Raw genomic sequence first — 22,169 nt, 5'->3', positions numbered from 1 at the left:
TCTGTGCCATCTCTCAGTAGCAATGGCAATTGTGCCCAGCCTGGGGGCACCACAAAGCCCCCCCCCCCCCTCCAGCTTTGCCCACAAGGACCATGCCAGCTCTGCCAGGAGGATTTATTTAAGTTAATGAGACCGTTAAGAACTGCCAGCAGCAGTGCTGCCAGGGTAGGGGACCGTGGCGGTCCCCAGCCCAGGTCACCAGCCCCACGTGCCCTGTGGTGGGCAGGTATCGGAGGGCAGGAGGTCCTTATGCCCATAAAGGCTGTGAGTGTGGGTGGGCACCAGGCAGGAGGCAGCAGGGCCAGGCCGGACCCGCTGTGCACAGCCCTCGCCTGCCCAGCCACGGTAGCAGTGGCAGCGGAAGGCAGCCGGCGGGCTGGCACCGGGTCCGAGGTGCAGGAGGCTGCCCAGGTCATGGGGCTGCCAGCGCACGCAGCGCCCGTGTCCATGGCACTTCCTGTAGCTGCACTCTCGGGCCGCCGCCGTCACATTGGCCACGTAGGGGCCAAGGGTGGACACGAGGTAGTGGCGCAGGCTGGCACAGCTCTCCTGGGGAGGAAGCACCAGTGAGAACCCACTCCAGAACCGGAGACCCTCTGGTCACCCCTCCCCAGCAGGCATCAGGGACGTGGCCATCCTGTATGTCCCATGCCACCTCCTGCTGCCCACCATGTGCCGGCTCCAGTGCAGCGCGGGGCCGTACTCACAGCTGAGCGGGAATAGGACATGTCTCCCCAGAGCACGAGTCCAGCTGCTCCTAGCGCTGCACTCTCCCCAATGGTGTGCACCAGGTCAGCCTGCCAGGAACAGAGACATGACCGGGCTGGGGAGGCACAGGCTGTGTCCCTGTGCCACGCAGAACCCGCTGGCACACACACTACCAACTCTGGCCCCACAGTGCTTACCAGCTCCAGGAACTGGGGTGAGCGGCGGAAGGAGAGGCGGGAATAGGCGATCACGGGCAGGAGGCCACGGGCCCCGAAGGCGGCCACGCGCAGGGCCTCACGCAGCCGGTGGTGGACGTAGCGGTGGCGCAGGGCAGGTGGCAGCACCGGCGGCAGGTAGATGCTGGGGTAGAGGGCCGAAGAGGCGGCCCAGAGCCAGCCCAGCCGGTTGTTGCGCTGCACCTCTGCCGGCTGGCACTGCCCGGTGTAGTTGGCCTCCTTGGCCCAGTTTCCATTGAGGCAGTCAGGGAAGCGGTAGAAACCCCAAAGCCCTCTTGGGCGCAGGGTCTGGCCCAGTAGAAGCGTCTCTTCCATCAGAGCCTGTGCCGCCTGCTCAAACTCCTGCTGGGCCAGCCGGAGCAGCCGCCGTGCCGGCAGGGTGCCATGCCGGTCCCGCACCCACTGCTTCGAGGCTGCCCGGTATATCTTTTTGGTCCCCCAGTTTTGGGCCCAGAGGGGCCTCCACTCCTCCCAGTCCACCACGGCCAAGCCATGGAAAGCAGGGCGCAGGAGGAGGTGGATGTCCTCAGCCACCCTGGCAAGGTGGGAGCCAAGGGGGACGCGCTGGGGGATGCCCCCATTGCGGGGGACACCCTGCTGTGACAGGTAGGGGTACAGCCCAAACTTGTTCTTGTAGAAGATGGTGATGTTCTGGCCCATGAAGCAGCCGTCCTGGTTCTCCACGATGCCATAGTCACTGAGAGGCAGCGCCACACCGAAGCGGCACTGGCAGCGCCCAGTGGGGACGTTCCACACCACGGCAAAGGGCTGGCCGCCTGACAGGGGCTCAGGTGCTGGGCTCTCCCCGCTGGTGGTGCCCAGTGCCAGGCACACCCACAGCACCAGCACCAGCACCATCCCACCTCACTGGCTGCCTGCAGGGCCAGCACCCTGCAGGGAAAAGAAAGCAGTGGGGGTGAGGCTGCGGGGCACAGCAGGCACCCCAGCCGTGCTGGCACTACCACCCTGGCATGTGGCGGGCTAGGATCAGCCACAGGTGCCCGCAGGCACACGCTGCCCACCCAAAAACCCCACAGGACTTGGTAAACTTGAGGGTTTCAGACCCCTCCTGCACAGCACTGGCAGTGGGCACCTCTGCCTGCTGCACGCTGGGGTCAAGCCCCTGGCTGCCACCAGCACAGCCATGACACAGCTCTGGAGTGGCACTGCAAGCCACAGACCCCAGTGCTTCCATTTTCCTGCTGGCTCCCAATCCTGCCTGTAGTGGGGGCACCATGACCCCCTCCTCCCCGTTTCACCACAGCACCTTGCCCAGCTGGGTGCCCTACTGAAGGACCAAGCCCCACAAGAGGCGTGGTGGAGCCAAAGGCGCAGCCGGGTCCCTCATAGGCCAGGCAGAACCAGAGGGGGCTGGTGCCCCTGCCCAGTGCTGGCCAGCTGCCCAGGACAAGGGGATTAGACAGCGGACGGGCCCCGGGGCCGCGTGATGCAGCAAGGGCAGCGCTAATCCCCCGGCGCGAGGCCGGACACTCTCCCTGACCTTCCCACTGCCATGCCTCTAGCTCTCACTGACAACGGCTGCCTCGGGGTGGGGGGGCTTGGCCACCTGCCCCCCTCGCCATGCAGCTCAGGGACCTGACTCTGCAGCCCCACTGCCATGCCATACTCCCCCTGGTGCCCCTCCAGCCAGCGTGTGCCTTGGTTTACTCATGGCTGCTCAGTGGCAAGAGCAGTGGCCGTGCTGGAGACCACCACACACCATCAGCCCCAGCTGCCCTTCAGTGAATCCCCTGAGTGGAGGAGACACTGCTGGGAGTGGGTGGCGCTCCCGGGATCAGTCCCAGCCCCACAGCCTAGACTGGACCTGTCTCCCTGCCACACTGGTGGTCCCAGAGCCATGGCCAGGCGAGCCGGGAGCCAGGTGGGAGTGGAGTCAGTGTGCCCAGGCAGGGCAGGGTGTGAGGACCCACCCAGCAATGGGGCCAGGGTGAACCAGGGAGGCTGGGGGAGCTGGTGTCAGCCCTGAAGAATGGCAGGCAGTCAGGCAGCGCCACAGCAGGCAGCTCCTGCCTGCACTGCTTTTAATCACCGTCTTGGGGCCCCAGCCCCTCAGATGTCCTTCTTCATCCAGAAGATGGGGAGCCCTTTGGCGTCGCGGTGGGGGGTTTTCAGGAGGCTCTGCTTGCTGTTCTCAGCCAGGACACCCCTCGCCCAGATCACAGTCGGTGGAGGGGGGGGTGGTGGGACAGTGAGGGGTGGGAGGGGAGGCGGGGGGGCAGAGGGTACCCTTGGCCTGATGGTGATGGCAGCACCAGGAGGGGCGGAGAAGAGCCGCAGCACCTCAGAGGATATGGCAGGGCTGAGAAAGGCCACGCTCTGCACCGGCTCACCCAGGACGTAGCCCAGGTGGGCATAGAAATGCTGCTTGTCGTGGGTGGTGAGGTGCAGGCAGCCAAACCCCTGGGCCTGGGCCCACCGCTCAGTGGCCTCCATCAGCCGCCGCCCGTAGCCCTGGCCCCGCAGCGCCCGGGCCACCACCACGCTCTCCACGTAGAGGTCACGGGGACGGCCGACCACGCGGGAGAGTCGGACATGGCCCACCAGCTGGCAGGGACCCTCCCGGGGGCCAGGGATCTCGGTGGGGCCCCGGCTCTGCAGCAGCAGCAGGCAGATGGGAAAGGCGTCCGAGGAGCGCTGGAGCATGTGGAGCCTCGACGCCCGGCTCTTCCCCCACTCCTCGCGCAGCAGCTCGGCACAGGCTTCCAGCAGCTCCGGCCTCTGGTGCAGGGGGACCAAGCTGAGCTCCTCTGACACCGAGCCCATTCTTCTCACTGACAGGAAACCAAGCAGGCCACAGTTTAGTGGGGGACAGATCGTGTGTGTCCCCCCCAGCCCAGCACTGGCCCCAGTGTGGGCACAGTTCCCCAGCAGCGCAGACAGATGAGTTCATAGGGATTAGCCATAGGGATTAGCGGCAGGTCCAAGGTCAAACAACAGTGGCAGGTAAGTGGCACATGGTGCCAGCTCCAGGAATCTTTGCCTTGAGACTTGCAGGCAGGTCTGGCACTGCCAAACCAGCAGAGGGGCAGGAGGCACAGTGCTGGCTTTGCCCCCTCCCCAGCTCTGCCACTAGCTCCTGCCACCTGGGCACCTGTCAGACCAGCCAGCTCATTACATGTGTCCCCAGCATGGGGGTTCCAGGGGGCCCTGACAGCCTCTGAGGGGTCACAATCACCATGTGGTGGGGATCCCTCTCCCAGCCTGGTGGCTGTTCCCATTGCGAAGGAGAAGCCACAGGCAGAAGGCAGGAGGAACCGCCACACCCGTTTATAGAATGGGGTTGAGCAAACTGCTCCACTTCCCCTCTGGGGGGGTGGGGAGAGCTTGGGCTCGCCCTCCTACACCCTCAGGGTGCCCCCCAGTAGCCCCCCTAGCTCCAAGATCCCTGATTCCCAGTTCAGCCTGCAATGACCCCTTCAGAGGCCAGACAGCACCCCAAGACCCCATTGGCACCCTGAGTGGGTGATGGTTTTCTTCTATCCATCCAGCAAACCCACACCAGGACCCCAACAGCACCTGCCTGCCACTCACTCTGCCTGCACCCACGTTCCCTGTGCTTACCCTACTCGCTCTCCCCCTGCTCACTCTCCCCCTGTTCACTCTCCCCCTGCTCACACTTATCCTGTCCACACTTAACCTGCCCACACTCACCCTGCTCACACTCACCCTGCCTGCTCTGCCGGCTCCTGCGCCCTCAGTGCCTGCGCAGCAGCGCGGCAGGAAGCAGCCCAGGCTCATGACCAACCACAGAGCCTGGTTCTGCTTCCCTGGTGTGAATGACACGTCTGTCCAGGGCCCCGCGGCAACCCCACTTCCCCACCCTGGACCCTGACACAGGACACCCATCCTGCCTGCACCCCCCCATCGCTCCAAACCACTCGGCACCCACACATGGTGCACAAATAGAAACGGCTTCACCCAGCTGATCGCTGCCCCCACCTCATGGCTGCACCTCCTGAACACACGGTACCCACCCCACCACTGACCACCATCGCTGACCATCACTGACCCACCACTGATCCATCGCTGACCCCAGCACTGACCCCATCTCTGACCCATCACTGACCCCATCATCCAGCACTGACCATCACTGACACATTATTGACCCCATTATTGTCCCACCACTGGCCCATCATTGATCCCACTACTGACCCACACCACTGCCCCATCACTGGTCTCATCACAGACCCCAGCACTGACCCACCACAAGCCCACCACTGCCCCGTCACTGCCCCGCCCCCGGGCCCCTGCCCCGTCCCGTTCCCCCTCCCGCCGTGCCCCAGTCCCGCCCGTACCGCTCTCCGGCCCCGCAGCCGCCGTCACTTCCCGCGCCCCGCCCGCCCCGCGCGCCCCCGGGCGGCCGGAGGACGCACCGCCCGTGCCCCGATCCCGAATTCCCCGCAGCCGCTCACCCAGCCTTGGCCGTGGCAGGACGGCGGCACACCCTACCCTTAGCCACCCGGCCCTCCGCAGGGCCTTCCTCTCCAGCCCCCAGCCCCAAGGACCCCATGGCAGACCTGCAGTGCCGCAGCTTCGCTTCCTTCTGGAGCAGAGCTGCCTGAGGTCCTCCTTCCCTCCTCCCCAAGGAGTCGGACGCCGTGGGGGAGCTCTCCATCCGTCTCTTCCGAGTGGTGATGGGCTTCATGGCTGAGATGAAGCTGATGAAAAAGGAGGTGCGGGACGGCCCTGCACTGCTGCTGCCTCTGCTCCTTCACCTGCACGACCAGGACAAGAGCGTGGCCAAGGTGGGATTCCCCACCTGGCCGGGCCTTTGGGTAGTGCAGTGCTGGCACTGGACCCTTCAGATGTGTCCCCCTGAGGTCCAGCTTGCTGAGTCCCCAGGCAGAGCCCCCCTCCCTGCTCACTGCTGCCTTTCTGCTCCTGCTGCCTGGATGGATGGGGTGGTGAGTCCTTGCCCATCTATCTGCCTCCAGACTGCCCCTGGCATGGATTCCTGCAGCCTCAGCCTGGACAACAGCTCTGCAGCAGCCTGGGGCCACCAAGGCCAAAACTCTGTAGCCCCAACAGGCTTCCAGCCAGAGAGATTGGCTCCCCTTGTATGTCCTGGGGTGCTGAGCCTGGGAATAGCATCACTCCCCAGCTGGTGCATCTATCTGCACGGGCTGGGACAGGCTCTGAGCACTGCCACTGTGTCCTTGATGGTGGTGGTTGTGGCATCTCTGCTGCTCAGCAAGCTTCTCCAGCGAGGACTCTGCTGGGGTACAAGAAAGCAGCAGTCTGAGCCCTAGGATTATCTGCAGGTTGGGGTATCTGCTCTTCCCGAAATCTGACGGGAGAGAAGAGACCTCAGCCAGAATCCTCCAGAGAGCAGCCGGACAGCTGCTCCCTCCCTAAGCCTGTCGCCTTACAGAGACCAGTGCAGGACATTCCCGCTGTCCTTCCCTGCCTCCACTAGTGCCAAGGAGAAAAGAAGTTGATTGTGCAAAATAAAGTTTATGCCCAAAACCAGATTTTAGCTCTTTAGAGCATCATCTGTCCCAGACAGAGAGGCACTACCCCGGCACAGCCAAGGACGGATCCCTGAGACCCCCAGAAGAACATGGGACGGGACCAGAGGCCGTGCCCCCCTGGCTGAGGGTCTCTGAGAGGCAGAAGGTGACCATGATTTGGGAAGCAGCTCCCGTTCCCTGTCACCGCCATCGCGACTCTAGGTCTGGGGGCCACCAGCTGCGACGAGGGCTGCGGGGCAGGGCCCTCCGAGCCATGGGGGAGCAGACGAGGGAGGGCTGGGGGTGTGACAACCGGGCTCGGGGTGCGGGTCCCCGACACGCGCGGCGGGGCTTATCTCGGCATGGGCGGGGCTAAGAGCTGAGAGGCGTGGCCTATCTCGGAGGGGGCGGGGCGTCACCCCTGAGTGACAGAGCCGCCTCCGCCCGGGCCGGGGGGCGGGGCGGGAAGGTGATTCCGAGACAAGGAGGGCCAATGGGGGGCGGGGCCCGGCCGCCTGCAGCCAATGGACGCTGCCGGGGGCGGGGCCCGGTGCCGGCGGGCGGCAGGCGGCCCCACGTGTCCCGGCAGCATGGCGGCGGCGGCGGCGGCGAGCGGCAGGAGGGCCAAGGCCCCGCGCGGGGCCGCGGGACGGCGGCGGCCGCGCCCGGCGGTGAGGGCCGGCACGGGGAAGGAGGGAGGGAGGGAGGGGGGCGAGGAGGGGCTGTCCCGGCGGGGTGACCGCCGTCGCGCGTTTCGCCGCGCCTTTTCCCGTGTTGATCCGCCCCGTCCCGCAGGTCCCGAACGCCCAGGGGAGACCGCGGGCGGTGGCCGGCCGGCCCGCCGACGAGGAGGTGTCCAGCGACTCCGAGACGGAGAGGTAAGGGTTGCGCCAGGGAGGTGCCGGTACTGGAGTGGGTGCCCGTACCGGGAGGGTGTCGGTGCCGGGGGGGTGCTCACGCACACGTGTCCCCGCAGCCTGTCGTTGGGGCGGCGGCGGCGAGAGGCGGCGGCGGCGGAGGAGGAGGTGGAGGAGACGCCGCAGGAGAAGAAGCTGCGCCTGGCCAAGCAGTACCTGGAGGAGCTCCGCCAGCTCGGTGAGTCCCGCCCGGCCCCGGTGCCCCGGCGGGGCGGCCCGGGCGCTGGGCCCGGCTCTCACGCACTGTCCCGCCGCAGAGGAGGAGCGGGCGGAGGAGGAGGAGGAGGAAACTCAGCCGGCGGATCTCATCGGCGACCGACTGAAGGAGGACGTGGTGAGCGGGGGGGGCGGGCGCGGCCCCGCGGTCCCGGTGGTGGGCTCTGTGCCCCTCCCGCGGGACCGGGGCTGGGGCCGCCTCCGCTGAGCCTCCCACTTCTCCCCCAGCTCGAACAGAAGGGCCGGCTGCAGCGCCTGGTCGCCAAAGATGTAAGTGCCCGGTGGCACACCATAAGTGCCAGCTTTGGGGGACACTCGGGCATGGCCAGCACCCCACGGCCCTTCTGCTGCCCACGGTACCCTGCTGGGGTACTCCCAAGCCTGGGGAAGGGGCTGGGGCAGCCCAGCTCACATCCCACTCTCCCTACAGGTGCAGCCTCCGGATCCAGCCAGCATCCGTGTGCTGCGGGGACACCAGCTGCCTGTCACCTGCCTGGTCATCTCTCCCGATGACAGGTTCATCTTTTCTGCGTCCAAGGACGGCTCCCTCATCAAATGCAAGTGTTCACCTGGGGCTGCAACTGGCTGTTCTGCAGGGGATCCTGCAGCATCAGGGCTGTGGGTGCCTGTGGCAGTGACTTAGCCCTTGGCTGCTCCAGGAATGTGCATTGTTTTGGAATCTGTGGGAGGCTCGTTGGCACTTTTGGGAGTGGTTTTGTGCTTTGTGGGAGGCTCATTAGCACTTTTGGGAGTGGTGGGAGGCTCCCAGAGGGTGATGGTGGCCGTACCTTTCCCACAGGGGAGGTGGACAGTGGGAAGAGGCTGTGTGTGGTGCCCGGGGGGAAGAAGGGCACGGAGGAGCGGCACATGGGACACGCATCCCAGATCCTCTGCATGGCCATCTCATCGGATGGCAAGTACCTGGTACGGGAACAGGGGACAGAGAAGTGGCCATGGGGACTGCATCTCCTCCCAGGGTCCTGGGGGTTGTGTCTCATGGCCAGATGTGCCTTGCCCGGTTAAAGCAGCCTCTGTCCTCTACAGATTTAAGGATGGGTCCCTGGGATCACCCGAAAGCATATGGGGTGGGAATGGAGGCTGGCATGGGAGTGGAGGCTGGGGTGGGCTGTGGGTCTCTTGAGAGGCAGGTCTTGGGCATCCCCTGCTGTCTGCCAGGCCACAGGAGACAGGAACAAGTTGATCATGATCTGGGACACAGCCACCTGCAAGCGCCTGCACATCTTCACAGGGCACCGTGACGCTGTCTCGGTGAGTCAGGGGCATCAGGCGTGGTGCCTGTGGGGCTGGGCAGCCCCATCCTCCCTGGTGCCCCTCCCTCACTGTTGTGCCCTGTCCATCCATCTGTCTGCAGGGCCTGTCCTTCCGCAAGGGGACACACCAGCTGTACAGTGCTTCCCATGACCGCTGTGTCAAAGTCTGGAACGTGGCAGAGAACGCCTATGTGGAGACCCTGTAAGGCCGGGGGGGATCCCACTGACCCTGCCAAAGGGTGCACCAGCATCCCTGGGGGAGGCAAGGTGAGGGGGCATAAGGCCATGCTTGCCACATCTCTTTGCCATCTCCTCCTCCAGATTCGGGCACCAGGATGTCATCACGGGGCTGGACAGCCTGAGCCGGGAGTGCTGTGTGACGGCGGGGGGACGGGATGGCACCGTGCGGCTCTGGAAGATCCCTGAGGAGACACAGCTCGTGTTTTCTGGGCACCAGTAGGTCTGGGGTGGGAGAGGAGGCTGTGGGCAGGCATGCCCAGCTGGGGCAGTGGTGTGTGGCTGCCAAGCATCTCGGGGAGCACCCTGGGGATGCTGATACCCTGGTGAGCCCACATCTCCTGAGCAGGATCCCAAAGCACACTTGTAACTGCTGACAGTTGCCCCTTCTCTTCACAGGGGCTCCATTGACTGTATTCAGCTCATCAATGAGGAGCACATGGTGTCCGGCGCCGATGACGGGTGAGCACGGGGCTGGGGCAGTGCTGGGGGGGGGGGGCAGGGTGCCCCCTCAGCCCCCTCACCCCTCACGTCCCCGTCAGGTCTTTAGCCCTCTGGGGGCTGACGAAGAAGAAGCCTCTGGCGCTGGCTCGGCAGGCACACGGCATGCAGGATTCCCAGGGCCTGGAGCAGCCCTACTGGATCTCAGCGGTGGCCGCCCTGCGCAACAGTGACCTCCTGGCTACAGGTGTGTGGCAGCCACTTTTAGGGTGTGGGGGAGGTCCTCCTCCCATCCCTGGGTTGGGGTGCATGACAGTCTCCTTCCTCTGCCCCAGGATCCCACAGCGCCAGCGTGAAGCTCTGGAAGTGTGGTGAGGGATTTCGGAAGCTGGAGCACCTCTGGGACATCCCCTTGGTATGGATTGATGGGCAGGTTGGGAATGCTGGAGCTGGGCTGGAGGGTCTCACTGCAGGGGCTCCCCTCCCTGGACAGCAGGAGGAGGCTATGGGATCCCCTTAACCTGCCCTGTCCCTTCACCCTGCCCTTTCCCCTCCAGGTGGGCTTTGTCAACAGCCTCAAGTTCTCATCATCTGGTGACTTCCTGGTGGCTGGCATCGGGCAGGAGCACCGGTACTGACCCTCCTCCCTGGCGCTGCCTGGGGGTGCAGCCCCCTTTCCTCTGGTGCTTGCTGGAGTGTGACCCTCGTCTCTCTCATCCACAGGCTTGGACGGTGGTGGAGAATCAAAGAAGCCAAAAACAGCATCTGCATCATCCCCCTTAAACAGAGAGCCACGACCTCTGGCCCTGAATCTCCTGGCAGCTCCTAGCCCCCCGGTCGTGAAGCAGGTCATTCTGTCCCTGGACCTGCAACTTGATGCATCCTTGGTGCAGCCACCCCACTGGGGCTGGCAGGATGTGAGTAGGGGGTGTCACACAGCCTTGCTGACCCCCCTGTTGTGATGTGGCTCTGCCCTCTGCGAGGGTCTGTCCCCTTCCCTCAGGTTCGGCCGGACCTGAGCTCTGGAACAGTCCATTTTGTAAAAAAAAACAAACCACCAAAACGACTTTATTTACATAAATTACAAAAAAAAAAAAAAAATCACACTCTTGCTCACAGAAAAATATCTACTCTTAAAAACGTGGTTGGGCTCAAATACCTGGATCCCGTTACTCGCCCTGAGCCTCCAACGGCCCCACGGGATCTGCCGGGGCTGGGGGCCAGCGGGAATTCATCCGCCCCTGCTCCTGCCCCGTCTCCCGTAAAGGGGTGAGAAGCGCCACGCACAGCGAGGGGAGCGATGGGGGGCTTGGGCCCAGCCTGGCCACGCTCGGCAGCTCTGCCGGGGCCAAACCAGGAGGAAAAGTGAAACTGCGAAGCGCCAGGAAAAGTGTGACGTGGAGCACGGCTTGGCACAGGGTGGCAGGGAAAGCGTGGTGGGCAGTGTGTGCCAGCATGGAGCTCGGTTGTGGAGGGAGCAGGAGGTGCGGCGTGGATTGGCACAAGAAAAGCGGGAGTTGGAATGTGGCTTTGCGAGAGGGAGTCACGTTGTGCACCAGGGCTCAGTGCAAGGGACAGGAAGGGGGTATTTGTGCCACAGGCGGTGTAAGGAATGGGGGTCACACACCACAGCTCGGTGCAAGGTCCGTGCAATGTGCACTACGGCTCAGTGCAAGGGACAGAGGGACATTCACCATGGCTCAGTGCAGGGGGGTGGGGGTGCACAATGGCTCTGTGCAGGTGACGCAGAGGGACATGCGCCGTGGCTCAGTGCAGGGGTTGGGGATGTTCACCACGGCTCAGTGCAGGGGTTGGGGATGTTCACCATGGCTCAGTGCAGGGTGCAGAGGACATGTAACGTGGCTCGGTGCAAGGGAAGGGTGACACGTATCATGACCCGACACGTGGGATGTGTAGCTCATGCTGGGGCAGGGGCTGAGCCTCCCGGCTGCATTTGGCACCCGGTCAGGCCATGCTGTGGGCACTGCTCTCCCTGGGGAGGTGCCCTGTGGCAGCACCACAGCCTGGCCCCCCCATCCTTCACAAGGACGACGTCGTGGAGTCCACCACCTCGCGACCATTGCACACTGTGGGCACGTACTGCGAGGCTGAGCCTGGCCAGGAAGGCAGCAGTCAGGGGTGGGTTGGGGTCTGGCAGCAGCACCTCACAGCACCCCACTGCAGTGGGCTATGGATACCCAATGTGACCATTTCACCCCCTGACTGATGAAAGGTGCCCAGGGGTGGCCATAGCCCCTGGGGGTGGAGTAGAGGGTTCCTGGGATGGTGACAGGCACTTGGGGGCAGCCGAATCCCCTGGGTTGGGGTGGAGGGTGCCTGGAGTGGCTATGTCCCCCTGGGGCTGAGGCGGAGAGTGCTGGGGGATGGCCATGTTCCCTCAGAGCAATGACATGCCCCCAGGAGCAGTACCCCTCTGGCAGCTGTGCTGTCCTGGGAGATGAGGCACTGGGACAAGGGACAGGGAAGAGCTGCTGGGGACACAGCATCCTTCATCCTCCCCACTTCCCATCAGGCCCTACCCCACCCCACACTTTCCTTCAGGAGCCCATGCTGAGGTACTCCCACACACCTCCCCCCCAGGAAGGGGATGCTGCCCCCCCAGCCCTTCCCCAGCCCCACTGTGCTCACCTTGGGACTGGCTGGAGCTGGCAGCTGCCACGCTGAACCGAGCGGTGCCCACACGGTGACTGGCCACATTCTTCTGTGGCTGGAAGAGTATGATGTGGAGCTTGGGGGTGAAGAGGCAGCCGAGGACCACGGTGCCGCTGAGGCTCACCGAGATGCACATGGTGGTGGTCTGGACCTGGAGACAGAGTGGGGGGCATCAGGTGCTCCACCCACGAGCCGTCTGCCCCAAGGAGGGCAGGATGAAGCCCCAGTGGCACTGGCCAGCCCCACTGGGCACGGACTCCACACTGCAGGGACATCCCACCCCATACCACACCACATCCCTCTGTCAGACCCATGAGCAGAAGATGGGGAATGCCCTTATGGGATCATGTCACCCCTGCAAAGCAGATACACCCTGACCAGCATCCCTGCCCTGCCAACATGCCGCTTTGGTACAGTGCCTGGAGGCAGAGCCCAGAACCCCCCACCCCAGTGCCCACTCCCTCTGGAGGATGCAGATCCCTTCTGGAAGCCCATGAATGTAGCTGCCCCCACCGAGTCCTCAAGGCCTGTCAGAAACATGTTTGGTTGCCCTGCCAGGGAGCCTGAGGTGCTGCAGGGTGCATCCTATGCTCTCTAGTCCCTGGCATTGTCCAGCTCCCCAGGGACCATACTGGCCCTGGGGTTGGCCTTCATGCCCTGGGGTGAGATATCTGGATGGGCCAGTGACTCATGCTTTCATGTCACAAGGCTGAAGGATGACACATCACTCCTCCATGATCAGGCTGAGGGGCTCTCTGGAGGTCTCAGGGCCATTTCCCATCCTCATCCTAGCAAGGCAGAAGAGTCTTTCCTCCAGGACTCATTACCCCCTCAGCCACAGCCATTCAGGATCTTTCACCTGGTCCCGAATGCCCCAGAGCAGAGGTGACCATCAGTGCAGAGGTGTATGGATGAAGACCCTTCCCCAGGCCCGCAAATCTCCAAATCACAAACCCCACGGGGCCCAAATCTCCAGGACCACTTAGATCAAGCTCTATTAGAGCCCCCCAAAGCTCAGGCTCTTACACGGTAGTCGCTGGAGGTCACGTAGAAGATGGGCAGGAATGCCAGCCAGATGATGCAGGTCGTGTACATGGTGAACCCAATGAACTTGGCCTCGTTGAAGTTTTCAGGGCATTTCCGTGTCTTGAAGGCATAGACCGTGCAGAGGACAATCAAGAGGACATTGTAGGTGAGCGAAATGAGCATGTTGGAGTCGCGGTTGTTGCACTTGAGGGTGACGATGTACCTCTTGTCAGGCTCAGTCTCCTTGCCTGTGCCGGGGGTCTCCACCAGCAGCCAGATGATGACGATGATGAGCTGGCAAGAGATGAGGGCCATGCAGATGACCACCTGCGACGTGGGGCTTATGAACCGGGGGCGCTGGACCCCCTCCTTCACCCCGCTGAAGATCCTGGCGATGCGGTTGGTTTTGGTCAGGAGGGCCGAGTAGCAGACGGCGAAGGACGTGCCCAGCCCCAGGCGCCGGAGCGTGCACACCTCGGTGGAGGGCTTCGCGATGAAGATGAAGGTCATGCTGTAGCACATGAGGACCCCGGTCAGGAGGATGTAACACAGCTCCCGGCCGGAGGCTTTCACAATGGGGGTGTCGTTATTCTTCACGAAGACTCCAATAACAAAGAGCGTAGAGATAAAGCCCAGACAAGAGATAGTGACGGGACCAATGGCCCAGACATCTTTCCAGCGGATGTACTCTTGGGGCAGCTCGTAGCAGCCATTCAGGGTCTCGTTGGGCCAGTAACCAAGACCACAGTCCATGCAGGTGAACTCATCCAGCAAGTACTCGTAGGGCTGGCAGGGGATGCAGATCCAGCAGCAAATATCTCCGGGCTGCATGCTCTTGATCTCATTCTTTTTGCAGGGGTCACTGCACTGGGACACAGGGATGGAGGCCTCAGCCCATGGGATTAGGCTGGTGTCGAGGATGAGCCCCTCTGCCCAGTAGCCCACTTTCTGGTACCGATACCGCCCGTCCACGTGGTGATAGTTGAAGATGTTGTAACGCCCGATCCCATCACCATAGCGGTCAAATCGAACAACACTCTCTGTGTCTGCTGGCCTGAACGGAGCTGGAGGGAGGACAAGGGGAGATTGTCACTGCCATGAGGCAGGAGAACACTTGCTCCCAGCCTGGAGGCAGGGCTCCTTCAAAGGGTTACATCCCACCATGGACACAGTTTAATGTCCAATCTGTTTCTTGCCTTCAGTCCCATCCTTGCTGCCTGTGTACACATTAGAAGCAGGAAAGCAAAGGTGGAGAACTACCTCCCCACCTGCCTGAGAGCCCGTCAGCCCCAGCCAGCTCTGCAAGGGCAAGGAGGGGAATTGTGCACCCTGCATGGCGCTCAGTGACACCTGAATAGCCAGGCTCAGCCTAAGTCAGAGAGGACATGTTTCTAATTCACCCCAAACTATGTGAGTCCCTGATCAAGGGTATCCCTTCATTTTAATCCCTGAAAGGTGAATAAATCACAACACTTGCAAGCAAACGCTCCATGGAAGGGTTCCTTGTGGAGCAGGTCCCATCCAGCTGTAGCAGGATGGAATTGTTCACCAGCTTCTCCACATATGTCTCCACTGGGGACACAAGGCCCAAGGATGATGGTGGGCTGTTGGCAGCCTGGGACAACCACAGCCCATGGCACACAGGTCCCTGGGTATGGGCAGGCTGGAGGAATTGAAGGGTCTTGGGTCAAATTTGGGTCTCCATCTTTCCTGTCCCACCACCCATCTCTTTCCACTTTGGCAGCCAAACCCCATCTCCACCTTGGACTCACCGTCAAAATTAACATTGAGAATAAAGTCCTTGTAGAACCTCTTGCCATTGACGGGCTTCATGGCATCACAGAGCTTGGTGTCATTGGGGCACAGTGCTCGGTGCATGTTGTGGAGAGAGTGAGCCATGGCATAGACAGCATTGATCACAAATGTGATCTTGGACTCCGGCTCAAACTTGCCTGCCTTGAGGGAATACCGGCTACAGTCCTGCGTGTGGAAGCTGCACTTAAACCTCTGTTCCCAAAATTCCCGAAACCAGGGATTTCGGCTGTTATTGTAGGGATGGAGGTTAAGGAAATAGGCAGCAAACTCCTTAATGGGGTAGGCTGCTAACTCGATGGTGATGGCTCCCTCTGCCACCGCTTCGCTCCCGGCCACTACGCTCTCCAGGGCTCCCCACCCATCACTGGCCACCCACATGAAGGACACATTGGCTCTCTGGGCAGCCGCCAGCAGCTCCCGGGCGTCTTCACTGCGAGTGAAGAGCACGACCACTCTGGCATTGGGCTTCTGCAGCAGAGCCCGGACCACCCCGTCGTAGGTCTTCTTGTTCATGGAGCGCCCCACCTTCTCCGAGGTAGCGATGCAGATGTTTCGCATGCGGGCTTCTTGCTCAAAGGCCTCGATCCCCGTCTCCCCATAGTCACCCTCCGAGGCCACGGTGGAGACGTAGGTCCAGTTGAAGAAGCGGAGGATCTCTGCCATGGCTTTGGCTTGGTAGAAGTCTGGCGGGACGGTGCGGGCAAAGTAGTCGTAGCGGGACTTGTCACTGAGCTTGGCGCTGGTGGAGGCATAGCTGATCTGTGGGATCTGGAAGAGCCTCAGCAGGTTGGCCACCTGAGTGGAGGAGGAGAGGTGAGTGCCTGAAGATGTGGTCCAGTAAGGGACATTCCCACTGGAGGACCCCTGCCCAACATCCAGTGTTGCACAGTGCTCCCAAGCACTACCATGGAGCTGATGAGCAACCCACCCTGACCCGGAGCATCCTGGTCTGTGGAGGGACCAGAGAAGAAGAGTGGATGGTACATTCACGGAGTGCCTGAGCCCTCAGACATGCTCATTTCTCTTTTTTTCTTTTTTTTTCTAGTATTTCAAAACTCTCCTCTGAAATTTGGGTCTGTGGATGGGACAAATAGACTAGTGGCAAAAGCAGAAACTCTGCTGTGGGTGACCTGTGGGATATGCTTGTAGGCAAGGAGAAAGCCAGGATGCCTGGTAGCCCCACAGCACAGGGTGGGAATGGTTCTGAGGGCTGGAGGCCAGGACAGAGCCCCCCACCCAGTCTGGGCGATGCTGCAGAGCTGGGTAAGGGGACTGGCGCCTGTGCATTGCATATTGGGAGCCCCAGCAGGACTGGCACCTTCCAGCCCTTGGCAGAAGCCCTTGTTAGCTTCAAAGGGGAAAAAAAGCCTGCTAATGAGGCTGTTAAAACCCAGGCTCTGGGAGCAGCAAGGGGGGCTCGGGTGTGCTGGCTGGGCTGCGGAGCCTGCCCACATCTCACTGCTCCCCAGGCAAGAGACACAGCTTAATTAACGTGGACAAATGATCTCCACAACAAAGTCCCCTAACGGCAATAAGGTCCCTGAGCACAGCAATGCTGCTGCCAGTCCTCACCACACATGAGAGCTGCCAGCCCGCCATACCCCCCCCCCCGTGACCCCCATGCTCCCCAGCCAGCCCACACTCTACCCCTGCTTCTACCTGCCTGTCCAGGGTCTGGAGAGTGCCCCTTGTTGTGGGGACATACCAGGTTCCCAGCAAGGGAAGGGACATACGGCCAGGTGGACTGGACCAAGATGCTGCCTCCATCATCCAGCCCCAGCTTCCTCCGCCCTGTGGCTGTGGGATGCAGGGCCCCCAAGGACTGGGGGACATGGTCTGACATGCTGGGGACTCATTAGGTCTCAGAGGGCACATGGCTCAGTGGTCACCCCCAGGACTCAGCCGGGCCTGCTGGCTGCTGCATCCTCAAGGGATGCTCTTCTCTCTGCCGAAGCCGGCCCCTGGGTCAACAGAGCTGTGTTTTTGGGGACTGAGCATCCCATCCAGGGTGACAGCCAGCTCCAAGGCTTGAGGTGCCTGTTCCCATGGGATCACGGGGGATGTGGGGGCAGTGGTCTCCTGTGCCCACCCTGCCCTGGCCAAGCAGCCCTATGGCTGAGCCCCTCAGATGTGCAGCCAGCTGCACCTCTCAGGCTGGATTTTGGGGTGGCAGAGGGTACAGTGCTGCTCTGCCTGCCACAGCATAGACATGAGTATCAAGATCATCCTGGGCTGAGGAGCTGAGCCATGTGCCATGCACCACCCCCATGTGGGACAGGCTTGGCTCCCATGGCTTATGGCATGTTGGAGGTTTCCCGCAGCTGGGTTTCCTGGGCAGTACCTGAATGGAAACGTCACTGTAGGAGCCCCCGATGACGCCTGTGATGGCAGTGGGCACGTCATCGTGGACAGCGTAGGAGCCGTCAGGGCAGATGTGCTCAGAGCCGTCCACCCTAGTGAGGGAAGCACGGACAAAGTCCAGGGACTGCTCCAGGGCATAGGTATCCTTAGAGCAGGTGTCGAGGATGTGGGCGCCCAGCTTCACCCCTGGCAGGATGCTCCTGTCCTTGTTGATCTCGTCCAGGGCGAAGAGCATGGCCTCCAGGCGCTGGATGCCCCGGTGTTCATTGATCTTGCCGCAGTCCTCGCTCCCCACTCCTTTCTCGTGGACAGGGAAGAGGCCCCCAATCACCAGGTCCCCATCCATGCTGATCTCCTTCTTGCCAGCCATGCCGTGCCCTGCAGCCAGGCAGGTGGCCAGGTGCATCAGCCACAGCCAGGCGGCCAAGGGGACCGCCATGGGGTGTGCTGGCACCAGCTGGGGGACCCGCGCCACCCCGTGTCACCTGCTGCCACCCTTCAAGGCAAGGGAAGGCAGTCCCCAGGCATTGGGTGGCAGGGGGTGGCACGGCGTGGTGTCGCTGAGAGAGGGGTCGTACCACCCCAGCAGAGCCCTCAGCACCTGGAAAAGCAAAAGAAAAGCTACTAGGTCTGTGGGCTGCAAGACAAGACAGGGACTGTCCCCAGGGGCAGTGTCAGTGCTGCAAGGGCAGAAGGGTGAGGTGAACAGGTACAATAGTTCCCACAGTGACATGGGACCCCCAGTACATACACAAGTGACAGAGATCCCAGGGGACAAGGAGGGGCGTAGGCACCAGTCTCCCCACAGCACTCCCAGGGATGAACTGGCACGGGGGTGGGCACAGAGCTAGCCCCTCTGACAGCACCGGGCAGAGCAGCCTGCCAGGGGGCAGCTTGCCAGCCCTAAAATACCAAAGAGGGGGAAAGAGCCAGGGATATCACCTGGCACAGGGAGCCCAGGCTGGGCGGGTAGAACCAAAGCCAGCTCCAAGCTGAGCCCCCAACCCACGCAGCAGCATCAGGGGTGCCGACAGCTCCCAACCTCCAGCCAAGAGCGCTGCCAAAAGCAACCGGCCAGGAGCTCACCATGCCTGCAGCACCCAGCACCCACACTATTTTAATCCCCTTCCCATAACCATGGAGCCCACCCACCCTGCTGCTGCCCCCAGGGCTGTCCGTGGCACCAGGGCCAGAGCAGGGACTTGTCACTGGCTTCATCCTCCCGCAGCAACATGCGGGGCTCTGGCAGTCGCGGTGCTTCAGAGTCTGTTCTTTCACCACCGCCCCTTCCTTCCCTGTATACTAAATTCAGAGATTTCAGTAAAAGTAAGAGCCAGGTTTGCTGACTCCCTCTGCAGAAAGCATGGAGGCACCGGGGAATCAAAGGCTTTTGCAGCAGACAGGCCTTGTTTTGGCAGGAGGTGCAGTCCCCTCAGAGATCCGTTGTCTTTTCCCAAATCACAGGAGAGATTTGTTTCCCATTTGAAGCTGACTGCTGAAATCCCAAAGAGCTGGTGTTTCAGGGGCCATGGGAGAAGGAAACCCCTTGGCAGCCCAGAAGCCTCAGGCTGTTCTGGCACGGGAAGCTGCCGGTGCCGCGGTGGGACTCAGGGCTCGTCCGCAGCTCAGCAGAGCTCACGGGGGCACACAGGGTGGGAGGGTGATGCTGGAGAGTGCTGGCCCCCCCTGCAGCTCCCCACAGCCAGTACTGAGGCCTCTCTCCCCGAGCAGGAGCAGAGCACCCCTCGATGCCCCCATGCTGCTCCTGGACAGGCAATGACTGTGCTGGAGGAGCCCTCTGGCAAGCAGCCGGAGCTGGTGGTGATGCCCAGGGGGATGTGGGCAGCACTGTGCCACAGGATGTAACAGGGTGGGGTGACGAGACACACACAGACCTCCTCCTCCACACACCAAAGTGCCTGTCCCTGGGTACTGCCTGCTGGTGACAAGCCTCCAGCTGACTCAGGACATCTATTACCTGACCCATCAATTTGAAGGACTTTGAGGAACAGACAAAGAAGAGTCCCTGCCTTATTTCAGGCAGCGGATGCTTTTAAGGGACCTAGGGTTTCCTAAAGCAGGAAAGAGGGTACAGGCACATGGATAACTGATGGAGCCCATCACTGCCAGGTTGAGCCTGACACAGGGGTCTGGTGGTGCCAGATCAGGTCCTTGTGGTCCAGCTCTTCTGGGGCAGCTGGCAGGACCTACCACATGAAAGGCACCTTCAGGCCAAGCTCCTCTGAAGGGCAAACCATCACCTAGCCCGATGGACGCGTGAGCAAGGCTGCCACCATTCCCGCAGCTGCTCAGCTGGGCTGGCATAGTGCCGGGGGGACAGCCCGCGGGAACCTCTGCGGAACATCTGGGGAGGTGAAGCACCAGGCAGGGCAGAGCCAAGTCCATCTCGACTGCCACAGTACGGCGGGAAGCTCCTGCCTGCTGCGGGCAGCCTTGCCTCTCAAACGCATCACGAGTGGGGTGGGTGAGAAGGGGTCGTGACTCCTCTGTGCCCTGAGAGCTTCCCACCCTCCGCCAGGTGCCCTGACTCCCCCGACACCAGCGCCCCTGGGGGTGGGTGAGAACTGGGACGTGTGCGAGAGCGGCAGCGCTGCGGGAGCGCCGGGAGAATGTCACCTCCCACGGGGGTCCCAGAGGTCCCACTATCGCTGAGCTCTACCAGGAGCCCCCATCTCCCCCTTGCCCCACGGGCTGCCAGCGGGACCGAGGCGCCTTCCCGGGGCACTCCCCCGGCGCCCCCCGCCACAGCGGCCGCCCCACATCCCGTCCCAAACGCGCCCTGAGGTCCGGCTGCCCCGGCACAAACACAGCCCCCCGCAACGCCACTGCTGTCCCCCGCACGGACACCATGAGGGGAGACCCGAGGGAAGAGCAGGGGTAGAGGGGTCCGTCCCCGCTTCCCTGCCCCGGTGCCGGCGGGCGGCCCCGGCCGGGGGCTGCGGCGGCGGGTCCCGCTGGGTTCCTACTGCGGTCTCGGCGCTGCCGGGGCACGGCGGGGAACGGCGACCCCCCAAGACCTTCTGCCAGAGCCTCGCGTCTTGTGCCGGGCAGCGGGAAGCGGCGGGAGCGGCCCCGGTGCCACCCGGACCGCCCGCACGCCCGACCCTCCGGTGCCGGTGCCGGTGCCCGGGCTCCGCTCCCCTCCCGCGGCTCCGGGAGCCCCGGCACCGGGCACTGTTCGCCGAGCCCCGCCGTGCCGCGGCCCCGACGGCTGCGGGGGATCGCCGGTCGCGGTGCCGCTCCGCCGCGGGCACTGGGGCTCAGGAGGCGGCGGAGCGCCGCCGGGGAACGGCGGGGCCCGAGGCCACGAGGACAGGAGCGCCGGGGTGGGACCGCATCCCTTACCTGGGGGATGTGCCAGGAGCCGGTGCCGGTGCCGCGGCTGCCTCGGAGCTGCGGCTGCCGCCGCCTCCCGCCGCCGTCTCTGACACTCCGCCAGCCCCAGCCGAGCAGAGCCGCTCCGCCCCCCGCCCGGCCCGGCCCCGGCCCCCGCCCCGGCCCGGCCCCGGTCCGGCCCGGCGGGCAGCGGCACCCCTGGGGCCGCCTCGCTTGTCCTCCGCTCGCTCCGGCACCGGCGGGGCCAGGCAGGGCACCGGTGGGGCTGGGGCAAAGCCGGGGGCAGATGGTCGGGTCCGAGCAGGGCAGAGGCTGGACACGGGCAGGGAAGGCAGGGAACAGGCAGGACATGGCCAGAGAAGGCAGAACACAGCCAAGACACAGCCAGATCCAGGCAAGGGATGGCCACACTGAGCCAGAGCACAGGCAGGACACAAGCAGGATAAGGCCAGAGAAGATCCAGGCAAGACACAGGCAAGGTATGGGTAGATGCAGGCAAGGGATGGTCAGATCCAGGCTGGGCAGAGGCAGGACACGGCCAGAGCAGGCAGGACCTGCTCTGCACCCTGGCAGACCTGGCAGGGCACACTTCAGCACCTGCTCCCCTGGCCTCAGACCCCCCAGCTCACCGCCAGCCCAGTAAGAGGGGTTCCAGCCCCAGCTCAAGCTCTACAGCCACAAGCTGGTGCCTCAGGCGCTGTTCCTCCCTTGCCTGGCCTGCCCCTGCTCCTCAAGCCCTTGGGAGGAACCCAGGGCCCAAGCATCATCCTCCTGCCCCCCTGCACTCCACACAGTCCCCAGCACTCACTGTCAGTCCAAGTACCCAGCTGGGGAAGGATTTGGACCATCCAGAGACAAAGGCACTGGCAAGGTTTAGCTTTCCAGGTCTCCACCACTTACCCAAACTCCTTCTAGAGCCATTCAGCTGCCCAGGACCCTGCCTGTCCCTATGCTGGTAGCTCAACTGTCTTGGAGAGCTCTGTGACTTAGGGACAAGAATGGGACAGGGGATAACACAGGGGACAGGAGTGTTTCTGGGACATCTCATCAAAATATCCACCTCACTGCTCCTGCCTAAGTTGCCCCCCTGCCAGCTCCTGCACTTGCTGGCTGTGGGTCAGGGCACTTCAGTGAGTCAGACCCGCTCTGCCGGACTCCCTCCCCACAGCAATCCTGGTTTGGGGGAGAGGACTCAGACCTTCCATGGCAAGGTCCCCCCAGGAGTCCCCTGGCAGCAGGACCCCAGACCCCACCAGCCTGTCTCCTTTCAAGACTGTTAGCACCGATGGAGCAGGACACTGGGGACAGGAGGATGCCTGGGCTGGGTGACCTTGTCACTGCGAGGCAGGGGGGACAGAGAGCTGGGGAGGACTGGGGATGTGCTGTGCCAAGGGATGCTGGCCCTGCCATGGTCCCACCTCTCCCCCAGCAGATGGGACC

At 63.0% G+C, this 22,169-nt stretch overlaps 4 protein-coding genes across 4 annotated transcripts; 1 reads left to right on the top strand and 3 right to left on the bottom strand.

Moving 5' to 3' along the window:
- Window positions 1-100: 100 nt before the first annotated feature.
- HYAL3 (hyaluronidase 3) lies at window positions 101-5,313 on the bottom strand. Its single transcript, XM_032699018.1, has 4 exons — window positions 5,261-5,313; window positions 906-3,736; window positions 708-797; window positions 101-549 (listed from the first exon to the last, which is right to left on the bottom strand). The coding sequence occupies exons 2-4, from the start codon at window positions 1,800-1,802 to the stop codon at window positions 196-198; spliced, it is 1,341 nt and encodes a 446-aa protein (XP_032554909.1). The 5' UTR covers window positions 1,803-3,736; window positions 5,261-5,313; the 3' UTR covers window positions 101-195.
- On the bottom strand, window positions 2,949-5,217 carry NAA80 (N-alpha-acetyltransferase 80, NatH catalytic subunit). The gene has a single exon (XM_032699020.1). It carries the CDS (start codon window positions 3,726-3,728, stop codon window positions 3,015-3,017), a length of 714 nt encoding a protein of 237 aa, XP_032554911.1. The 5' UTR covers window positions 3,729-5,217; the 3' UTR covers window positions 2,949-3,014.
- RRP9 (ribosomal RNA processing 9, U3 small nucleolar RNA binding protein) lies at window positions 4,908-10,608 on the top strand. Its single transcript, XM_032699302.1, has 17 exons — window positions 4,908-4,931; window positions 5,552-5,710; window positions 6,937-7,086; window positions 7,211-7,293; window positions 7,392-7,510; window positions 7,590-7,666; window positions 7,777-7,818; window positions 7,979-8,105; window positions 8,348-8,472; window positions 8,725-8,817; window positions 8,921-9,021; window positions 9,141-9,275; window positions 9,456-9,518; window positions 9,599-9,744; window positions 9,833-9,912; window positions 10,055-10,128; window positions 10,221-10,608. Exons 1-17 carry the CDS (start codon window positions 4,908-4,910, stop codon window positions 10,324-10,326), a joined length of 1,704 nt encoding a protein of 567 aa, XP_032555193.1. The 3' UTR covers window positions 10,327-10,608.
- On the bottom strand, window positions 10,545-20,866 carry GRM2 (glutamate metabotropic receptor 2). The gene is made up of 6 exons (XM_032699461.1): window positions 20,739-20,866; window positions 17,353-17,973; window positions 14,969-15,806; window positions 13,197-14,260; window positions 12,147-12,321; window positions 10,545-11,611 (listed from the first exon to the last, which is right to left on the bottom strand). The coding sequence occupies exons 2-6, from the start codon at window positions 17,809-17,811 to the stop codon at window positions 11,538-11,540; spliced, it is 2,610 nt and encodes an 869-aa protein (XP_032555352.1). The 5' UTR covers window positions 17,812-17,973; window positions 20,739-20,866; the 3' UTR covers window positions 10,545-11,537.
- Window positions 20,867-22,169: the final 1,303 nt, after the last annotated feature.

Source organism: Chiroxiphia lanceolata, chromosome 11 (genome assembly GCF_009829145.1).
Source record: "Chiroxiphia lanceolata isolate bChiLan1 chromosome 11, bChiLan1.pri, whole genome shotgun sequence".
Lineage (NCBI taxonomy): Eukaryota > Metazoa > Chordata > Aves > Passeriformes > Pipridae > Chiroxiphia > Chiroxiphia lanceolata.
Note: the sequence above shows the minus strand (reverse complement) of the source record. Positions and strands in the feature narration are given on the sequence as shown.

What these genes read in the sequence shown, in the direction of transcription:
- GRM2 (XM_032699461.1), bottom strand. Translation starts at nt 17,811, where the DNA reads ATGGCGGTCCCCTTGGCCGCCTGGCTGTGGCTGATGCACCTGGCCACC. An exon ending in TCTCAATGTTAATTTTGACG is followed by an intron (nt 14,261 to 14,968) that starts GTGAGTCCAAGG and finishes TCCTCCCTCCAG; the next exon opens with CTCCGTTCAGGCCAGCAGAC. An exon ending in TGACCTCCAGCGACTACCGT is followed by an intron (nt 12,322 to 13,196) that starts GTAAGAGCCTGA and finishes CTCTGTCTCCAG; the next exon opens with GTCCAGACCACCACCATGTG.
- RRP9 (XM_032699302.1), top strand. Translation starts at nt 4,908, where the DNA reads ATGGCTGCACCTCCTGAACACACG. An exon ending in AGCGCCTGGTCGCCAAAGAT is followed by an intron (nt 7,819 to 7,978) that starts GTAAGTGCCCGG and finishes CTCTCCCTACAG; the next exon opens with GTGCAGCCTCCGGATCCAGC. An exon ending in AACGCCTATGTGGAGACCCT is followed by an intron (nt 9,022 to 9,140) that starts GTAAGGCCGGGG and finishes CTCCTCCTCCAG; the next exon opens with ATTCGGGCACCAGGATGTCA.
- NAA80 (XM_032699020.1), bottom strand. Translation starts at nt 3,728, where the DNA reads ATGGGCTCGGTGTCAGAGGAGCTCAGCTTGGTCCCCCTGCACCAGAGG.
- HYAL3 (XM_032699018.1), bottom strand. Translation starts at nt 1,802, where the DNA reads ATGGTGCTGGTGCTGGTGCTGTGGGTGTGCCTGGCACTGGGCACCACC. An exon ending in CACCCCAGTTCCTGGAGCTG is followed by an intron (nt 798 to 905) that starts GTAAGCACTGTG and finishes TGTTCCTGGCAG; the next exon opens with GCTGACCTGGTGCACACCAT. An exon ending in TGTCCTATTCCCGCTCAGCT is followed by an intron (nt 550 to 707) that starts GTGAGTACGGCC and finishes CTTCCTCCCCAG; the next exon opens with GAGAGCTGTGCCAGCCTGCG.